The 9,168-nt window shown below is 34.5% G+C and overlaps 1 protein-coding gene across 2 annotated transcripts; it reads left to right on the forward strand.

Moving 5' to 3' along the window:
* Window positions 1–2,330: 2,330 nt before the first annotated feature.
* On the forward strand, window positions 2,331–8,651 carry LOC105039135 (isocitrate dehydrogenase [NADP]). Of its 2 annotated transcripts, none has more exons than XM_073253055.1 (16): window positions 2,331–2,481; window positions 4,138–4,181; window positions 4,338–4,447; window positions 4,900–4,937; window positions 5,057–5,134; window positions 5,221–5,274; window positions 5,355–5,456; window positions 5,595–5,710; window positions 5,809–5,912; window positions 6,104–6,172; window positions 6,291–6,406; window positions 6,573–6,607; window positions 7,462–7,604; window positions 7,916–8,038; window positions 8,157–8,240; window positions 8,400–8,651. In XM_073253055.1, exons 1-15 carry the CDS (start codon window positions 2,433–2,435, stop codon window positions 8,233–8,235), a joined length of 1,260 nt encoding a protein of 419 aa, XP_073109156.1. In that variant the 5' UTR covers window positions 2,331–2,432; the 3' UTR covers window positions 8,236–8,240; window positions 8,400–8,651. The 2 variants fall into 2 exon arrangements, with proteins under 2 accessions (XP_073109156.1, XP_010913457.1); XM_010915155.4 differs by having other exon boundaries at window positions 2,332–2,481; window positions 5,625–5,710.
* The last annotated feature ends 517 nt before the right edge of the window (window positions 8,652–9,168 follow it).

The following is a 9,168-nucleotide window of genomic DNA, read 5'->3' on the forward strand; positions in this document are numbered from 1 at the left end:
TATTTTTTAAACTAATTCTAAGTACATAAACATCCCTTCTTTTTTTCTATTCCCATTAAAAACAAACAAATCAGCATAGAGAAGCAATAAAACTATAAATGCATCCACTTGATCATCTGATTTTGTTTGGATCAAAAAAAATTGGTCCTCAAGGTTGCAATCAACAAAATAAAAAATGTTAATATATCAAATTGTTAAACCAAAAATAAATCAATATTTTCATTTATTTTCCATCAAAGTTTATAAAATTTATATAAAACTAGGCAGAAATATAGATGGAATTGAATATTCCAATACACTTGAGATGTTGGGGTACATATATGCTTTTCTTTGATAGACATAATCATGAATACAAAGCGAAATCCTTTGTGCACCGTGGGTGGTATAGAAAATTCGACGTAGAGCACGTCATTTTATGTGATTAATTCATATAGTCATCGCTTTTCAACGCGCATTTAATGTCTGCAATTTTATTTTTTAGTTTGAAAATTTTGAATAACAAAAAATACACCTATCCTTTATAAAAAATTATGATATTTTATGTCTATATTACGACATCTTGTACACTAAAAGTCATAATTTTAACGCAAAATGTCATAATATGCAATAGGATGTCATAATTTTTTTAAAGAGCAGGGATATTTTCGTCATTTAAAATTTTCAAACTAAAAAGCGGAACTGCAGACATTAAATACGCGTTGAAAAGTGATTAGACAAAAATACCCCTTCTATATTATGATATCTTCGACCATATTATGATATCTTATATGCAGAAAGTCATAATTTAACGCAGGACGTCATAATATGCCATATGATGCTATAATTTTTTGGGTCATATTATGATATCCTGCGTATAGGAAGTCATAATATGCTACAGGATATCATAATTTTTTTAAAAAATAAGAATATTTTTGTCATGCAAAATTTTTAAATGAAAAAAACAGAACTATAGACATTAAATGTGTGTTGGAAAGTAGTGACTATGTATACCAATCACATAAAGTTATGCACTCCACGTCCGATTCTACACCACCTGTGGTGCACAAAGAATTTTTCTTAATACAAATATTACTTGGATACTATAATTTGTATATTTATTTGGATAGATTTAGATATGGAAATGAATATGGATGCATGGGATCCATTTTCACCCATATGGATGAACAATATATATGAATATACTGACATTTGCTCTCCTTAGTGGAACTAAAGTTTTTCATGCATGACAAAGGCATGCATAAGTCAAGCATCCAAACTATAATTGCGTGCCCAGAAAATCAATCCTATTTGCCACAAAGTAAAATTTTGATTACTCTTTACTAATATCTTCTTTATAGATAATTTTAACCATTACATACCATTTTGGGTACATAGGAATCACTTGTAAACTGTTTGCGAAGGTATAACCCTTTTTCCTTTATTGACTCCAAGCATCAATCACACGGACTGTAAAAACTTTGCACATGTGGCACAGGAAAACCTTTGTGCAAGACTGCTCGAAATATTCCTCGTCTTGATGTATGGGTTAAATCCCATTTTATACGGGCATGCAGATACTTTATATCTTTTGAATTTTTTTATAATTTTTAAATATTTGATATATTGATAGAGATAAAAGTGGTATAGATATTATCCATTCGAATTCGTTTTCATATCCGAATCAATCTGAATATAAACAAAAATTTGAAGATCTGACTAATATCATATCCGTATCCATATCCATTAAAGAAAAATAGATAAGAATAAGGATAAATAACTATCCGATCCATATTCGAATCTATATATAATTTTATGTAATATTTATTAATTTTAAAAAATATATACAACCATATAAATATATCATTAACTTGATTTATCATCTATTTAGTAATATCTTTGATTCCGTAACCATAAAATTTAATTATCTAAATAATATTTATAATTATATCTATATTTTTAATAATTAAATTATATCTATATCTATTTAAAATAAATATAAAAATAAATTTTTATATTTAAATAATATCTATATTTATTTTCATTAGATCAAACAAATATACATAAGGACACACTGGTATCCAATCCTGTTTCAGCCCTACATGCCAGTGTACAGCTCAGTTGGGCCTAGCATTGTGTAACGAAAGGCCACACCGGCCAGTCAGCCCAGTTGCAGAACGAAAAAAAAAAACCGAGGAGGCAAGTTACATGTAAATTAAGCAACAAACAGGTCTGTTTAGAAAAGCCAGCCAGCAAGAAATACGGAAACCGACACGTGTCGGTTGCCCGAGTCCCAGTTTCTCAGACGGCCCCCGCGCCCGCCCCCACGCCCCCCACCCCATGTTTTTTCCAAGTAATAACCCTTTTCCGGGACTATAAATTTGGTTCACTCCCCATTCTCCTTCTTCCCTCCGATCTTCGCTTCTCTCTCCGTCGCGGCGCCCACCTGCAGCAAAATGGCGTTCGACAAGATCAAGGTCGCCAACCCCGTTGTCGAAATGGACGGTGAGCAACCCTTCTATTCCACCTCCATCACCCATCTCAGCCGTTCTCTATCTTCAATTCCATCATTTTTTTTGTTACCTACTTTTTTTCTCTCCTTCTTTCTTAGATCCAATTAATGTTTAGACTCCCTGATGCACGGTTTCCAGCATCACCGTCATCGGATCCGTGCTTTCTCGTGTTTCGATGTTATTCGTGTTTGTTTGACTTTATTGTTATGATTCATGAATGCTAGATAATAGTTTGTTTATCTATTTTTTTGTTTTTGGTGTCCGATTCTAAGGTTTATAAGTGATCTTGGTGCTTCTTTATAGTGATTTTTGCCGAATCTAATACAGAGGGAGTCTCTGGTCTTTTTAGGTGTCTGAGAACGCTTTTCGCGCTGTTGCGAATGAGTTTTCAGTTGATATCCTAAAAATTAGGGGAGGTTGATTTGATGTGGATGGATCCCAAATAGTAGTTGGTTTTTTTTTTTTTGGTGGTCACCTGATTTCCAAAGTTAGATTTGTATGGTTATCGTTATCACATCTACTGTTCAGTTGCGATTCCGTTGACTATATTGTTTAGGGTTTAGAATGCTGGATCGGTAATAGATTTTAGTCAGGGAAATGAATGTGGAGTATATATTAGGAAGCAAGAATGAGATTTTAGTGAAGCAAGCGGCAACACAGGTAAATTAAGTTGGAAAATTTGTTTGGCCTGCTGTTATGCTTTTCAAACATTTGTTGCTTTGAATCGAGGTTAAATTCATAATCTAACTTTAATAGAAGAGATGAATAGATTTATGAAAGATCTCATCAAAAAAAGATGAACAGATTATGGGAAGATGATCTGCAATGTGTTCACTGTTTCGTTTGACTTTGATATAATTCTAAAAGTGGTTTGGACCATGGTTTTAAATCCTGATGGGATGGCGTGTCTCGGTAATCGGTGAAGGTGGACGGGTACGGCTCTAAAACCCATTTATGGGAAAGCAGAAGAACTAGGAAGAAAAAAGAAAGAAAAGAAAGAAGAAGAAAAGGAAAAAAAATAAAGGAAAGCAAAAGAAAAGGAAAAATTAAAAGAAAGAAAGAAGAAAAAGGAAAGAAATGAGGAAAGAAGAGGAAATAAAAAGAAAGAATTGAAGGAAGAAAAGGGAAGAAATGAAGAAGAAAAATGAAAGAAAGAAATGAAGGGGGAACAAAAGGAAAGAAAGGAAGGAAGCAAGAAGGGAAAGAAAGAAGAATAATAAAAAGATAAGAAAGAAGGAAAAGGAGAACAAAAATAAAGACTGGATTCTACTAAAAAAGAAAGCAAGTAACTAAAAAAGGAAATCAAAGAAAGAAGAAATGAAGGGAAAGAAAGAAATGAAGGAAGGGGAACAAAAGTAAAGAAAGGAAGTAAGGGAGCAAGAAGGGAAAGAAAGGAGAAGAATAAAAGGCAAGAAAGAAAGAAAGAAAGGAACCGCCATTTCTGAAACATCAAGCACATGTCTTCTAAGAAGAAGACATCTGTCACCCTTCATCCTGAAAAGCAGCTTCTGCTGCTCAGCAAAAAAAAAAAAATGCCTAGAAGATACTACGATGATGCATTTGTTAGCTGTCCAATTATTTGATGTGCTCGTGCCATCTAGATATTAAGTGAAGTCTGACATCACTGTTTATTATATCTGTGGTACAGGGGATGAAATGACTCGAGTCTTTTGGAAATCAATCAAAGAGAAGGTGATTGATGAAATTTTCAATTGTTTAAATCCATTTTGCTTTCTGTACCCTTTTCTATTTGTTTTTCCTTGAATATCATACTGTAATTTTTTTTTTTGTTACAATTATTTTAAATATTAATTTTTACTGAAACTGATCTTTTGATGGATCTTGCAGCTTATTTTTCCTTTCTTGGACTTGGATATAAAGTACTTCGACTTAGGCCTACCTAATCGTGATGCAACTGATGATAAAGTTACAGTAGAAAGCGCAGAAGCTACTCTCAAGTAAGCATAGTCCTTTCAAGTTAGGAGACATCATTTGCAGATTTTTCATCTACCACTGAAATATTTTTTCTCTCCCTGCTTTTTGAACCAATATATTTTGTCAAATGATTGAAATGCCTTCCTCCATTCATGGATGCCATCTCTCTCTCTTTTTTTTTTTTCCGGTCTTATTGATGGTAGTGGTTGTGGCTTTCACTTATTCCAGCCTTTTGCTTAAAATTGGAAACTTTGGCTTGCTAGAAATTCAATTTCATTTCTTCCTCATGAACTACAATAATATTATGGATGTTTTAGAATTTTTCCCCACTTTATGTCACCAGATATATAAATAGAGTTGCTGAAGATGGTCTCCTGATAATGTTTGCAGCAAAATATATTCCTATGACTATTTTTATCTTTCCATAGTTTTCATGTCTTCACATAGAACTCAAATTTTTGTTATTCGATTGCAGATATAACGTAGCAATCAAATGCGCAACAATTACTCCTGGTAAAATCCACATCTGTAACATCTTGCTTCATGCTAATGCAATGACATGATTATGTACTTTATTATTGATGGTTACATCTTAATTTGTTTGGTGGCCAAATTTTTTAAAAACATGACAGATGAAGCTCGGGTCAAGGAGTTTAACCTGAAATCCATGTGGAAGAGCCCAAATGGGACAATCAGAAACATCCTAAATGGTTTGTCAATATTCCATAATTGCATCTTAAATGTCAATAGCGACTGGGGTAGCTCATTTTTGTGTCAATACTTGTTTTGGTTGCAGGTACGGTGTTTAGAGAGCCAATTATCTGTAAAAACATTCCACGACTGATTCCAGGTATTGTAAAAATGATGTCATTCTTGTGCTAGTGCAACTATACCATATATGCCTGCCTAACCTGCTTTTATTGTTCTCAGGATGGACAAAGCCCATATGCATCGGAAGGCATGCATTTGGTGATCAGTACCGAGCAACTGATACAGTCATCAAAGGGCCTGGCAAGCTCAAATTAGTATTTGGTACGAACAATCATAGTTCATGTTGCATTATGATGAAGTTCTGTATTAGGAGGGAGAAAGCCTCAGCTTCATGAATTTACAGTGTTATTTTCATGATGCCTTGACTTTTTTTCTTTTACTTCCCTCTACTATTTTCAGTACCCTTTTACCCAATTTGTTCTCTTCCAGAGGGAAAAGAAGAGGAGGTTGAACTACAGGTATTCAACTTTACTGGTGCTGGAGGAGTTGCCTTATCCATGTATAATACAGATGAGGTGAACATGTAACCCTTTTTATTCCATTGATGATGTTCTCTTAACTGAATAGCATCTTTTCCCTGCTAATATTGTTCTTTATCACATGTTCTGTACAGTCAATTCGTGCCTTTGCTGAAGCTTCAATGGCTACTGCTTACCAGAAGAAGTGGCCACTTTATCTTAGTACCAAAAATACTATTTTGAAAAAATACGATGGAAGGTATGGAATATAACGAGCATCTCTTACACATTTATCCAACTAATGCCTGAATTTTGGCCTTATATATTTTTCACCTCCTAAATCTGCAGAAATTATTTGTGCTTACTGTTTTTATTGCATAGTTAATTCCATTCTGTAGGTTTAAGGATGTAGAAATTATTTGTGCTCACTGTTTTTGTTCCATTCTGTAGGTTTAAGGACATTTTCCAGGAGGTGTATGAAGCTGAATGGAAATCCAAATTCGAGGCTGCAGGAATCTGGTGAGCTGTCTCCAAATGCTTCAGCTCATCAGCACATTCAAATCTTTGTAGTTTTTTTTTTTTTTTAACTGTACAAATCTTTGGAGTTTGTTTCTTATGGTATTGTGATATTTAACAGGTATGAACATCGCCTCATTGATGACATGGTTGCGTATGCACTTAAGAGTGAAGGTGGTTATGTATGGGCTTGCAAGAATTATGATGGAGACGTACAGAGTGATTTCTTAGCTCAAGGTTCGTACTCTGTCATCATCCATCATATTAAGCACTTTGTTTTAAAAAGAATGTTTTAGTGCAGAAGACAAAAGTAGTTCTCATAAACTATTTACTGTTAAATTTCGAAAACCAAAGTTAGGATTAGTATGTGTTAATCACCAGATGTTCTTCCCTATATTTTCAGGTTTTGGATCTCTTGGTCTGATGACATCTGTTCTGGTATGTATCTTCATAGCGAACCTGGTGTGCATGTATGTAGGAAATGCTTGTCATGTCTTTAGATTACTGTAAACATAGGTTATGATCAAATAAGCACATGGTAGGGGCAGCATGCCTGTTTGTTTTGGAATTTGTATTGCAGACTGTGTTTACCTAGTGTGACAAGGGCTTTAGAGGTTTGTAAAGGAGAAAGGACTTTTTCCTTTTTATTGTTGAAATGCAATCAAGCATTCTAAACTCAGAACATAAGTGCATAATAATCAGTATCTATGATAATTTTGATTGTAGGAACTTCTCCATCACATGTTTTTGTTATTTCTTGTCTGCTGACTATTTAAATCTTTATTCTGGAACTGCTATCTTTTCTACTTAGATATTACTGCTGTATAGCTTATGCTGTTCAGATCTAATGTTTATGTGATGGACGAAGATATTTCAGTATCTGCAAGAAAAGAAGCAATTTCAATATGTACTGGTTTTTATGGCTTTGTTTTTGTGGAGGGCGAGTTTTGTATTCAGGGAATTGAGCATCTTATGGGATTGGTCTCTGTGAACTGAATGATCATCTAATTTTGTATTCTGGGGACTTGAGCATCTTATCGAATTGGTCTTTCTGTGAACTAATGATCATCTAATTCACCTGTACTCCTTAAAAGTGGTGCTTAGTTATAAGAAACACAGCGGACCTGTAAATGTCAAAGTTTCCGTTGCTTTGGACGATTTTGTATCTTTAACCCTGTCTATTTCATGGTGGTTATGCAGACACACTTCATGCTGCAGATTTGTTTTTTTGTCTGAATTGACGGTGCTATAAGTGATTCTAATCTAGAGTGATTGAAATTTCTCTCTTCTAGGTGTGCCCTGATGGAAAAACTATTGAAGCTGAAGCTGCACATGGCACAGTAACCCGTCATTACAGGGTTCACCAAAAGGGAGGTGAAACCAGTACAAATAGCATTGCTTCAATCTTTGCTTGGTCACGTGGGCTTGCGCACAGGTATCTTTAGCTTTCTTTTGGATTACAGTAGTGGTCATAACTGCAAGTACAAACTAGAAAGATTACTTTTATGTATTTTTCATATTCCATATGGTTAATATATACTAAAGATGTATTTCAAGAATCTGTAAGGTCTTCAATTTTTTTTTCTGTGCACTAGAGAAACTCGATCTGTATCTTTATAATTGTAACAGTCAGCCAATTAAGTAACTATATTCCATTTCAGGACCTCTGTGCTTGCCTAGGTTTCAGCTTTTAACATCAATTTAATGAACATTCTGAATCTGACAATATTTTTGGTTTTTTGACAGAGCAAAGCTAGATGAAAATGCTCAACTACTTGATTTTACTGCAAAACTGGAAGCTGCTTGTGTTGGAGCTGTGGAGTCTGGAAGGATGACCAAAGATCTTGCTATCCTCATTCATGGATCCAAGTACCGTCTGATCTCATGTCACCTCTGCTGTTTCTACAATGTTACCTTTCTTTTGTTTTTAACCATGAACTATATAAATAAATAAATAATGTTACGCAAACCTTTTCATCTCATGCAGGGTGACTAGGGACCAGTGGCTGAACACCGAGGAGTTCATTGATGCGGTGGCAGAGGAGCTGAGAGCAAGACTCAAATGAAACTTGTAAATTTGGCTTCACAACCTTAGATTTTTGTCGCTTTGTGTGCTATTTTTTACACTTGTCACCAATGTGATAGTTACTTCTAGTTACTCTTTTGAGTGTGCCTTCATGTTGTGCGATGTAATATTGACTGATTTTGTTCTGCTTTTTATTGATTGCAGGTCTGGGTAGGGCCAACATGCAGAAAATGATTCTTCCATTGTGTGATGGAGAGGTTTTGATATTAAATAAGGGAAACATTGGTCAGTCCCCATTGTTTCATGGAACCGAATTGTTAATTTTTGGAGAGAATTTTCTGTGCCTTGAATGCAAAATTTAATGTTTCACTGCAACTTTAGAAATTATTTAACAGCACTCGCTCATCCAATTAGTTATTGTAACTCCATAATTTAATTGATCTTGTACTTCTTCCAGTGGATGGTGCAATTTTCTGATGTGCTAATGGGTTGATATTTTTTTGTTTTATTTTTTTTTTGTGGGGGTGGGGGGTGGGGGGGTGACACCTCTGTTGGATGCTGTATGCTAAAAAATGCTAGAGCCTCTTCTATCAACTATAATTTTGTTAGAGACTTGAAACGGTAATAAGTTTTCTTGACGCGGACTGGTGCCTTATATTAAACTATTAATTGACAACATTAATATTGAAGTTGATATTTATGCTGACATATGACGGAGCATTTGTTTATGTGGGAGCTTTCGAGCCTCCAGTCGTCAGATAGGAACAATGATAGACTATGGCATGCCAGTGAGATTATCCGGGTAATTAGGTCAATGTAAATTAAACAAATATTTTATCATAACAACCTTCTTCCCAGGTGAGACTTTGTCAATTTTTTTTTTTTTTTTAATCTTTGAATAAGTGATAAGTTCTATACTCTTTTTCTATTTCATGTACTCTTGCTATTTGCTCTCCCAAATAGAGGAAGGCTG

This window comes from Elaeis guineensis, chromosome 2, assembly GCF_000442705.2.
Source record: "Elaeis guineensis isolate ETL-2024a chromosome 2, EG11, whole genome shotgun sequence".
NCBI classification, from domain to species: domain Eukaryota; kingdom Viridiplantae; phylum Streptophyta; class Magnoliopsida; order Arecales; family Arecaceae; genus Elaeis; species Elaeis guineensis.

What these genes read in the sequence shown, in the direction of transcription:
- LOC105039135 (XM_073253055.1), top strand. Translation starts at nt 2,433, where the DNA reads ATGGCGTTCGACAAGATCAAGGTCGCCAACCCCGTTGTCGAAATGGAC. An exon ending in GGAAATCAATCAAAGAGAAG is followed by an intron (nt 4,182 to 4,337) that starts GTGATTGATGAA and finishes TGGATCTTGCAG; the next exon opens with CTTATTTTTCCTTTCTTGGA. An exon ending in AGCGCAGAAGCTACTCTCAA is followed by an intron (nt 4,448 to 4,899) that starts GTAAGCATAGTC and finishes ATTCGATTGCAG; the next exon opens with ATATAACGTAGCAATCAAAT.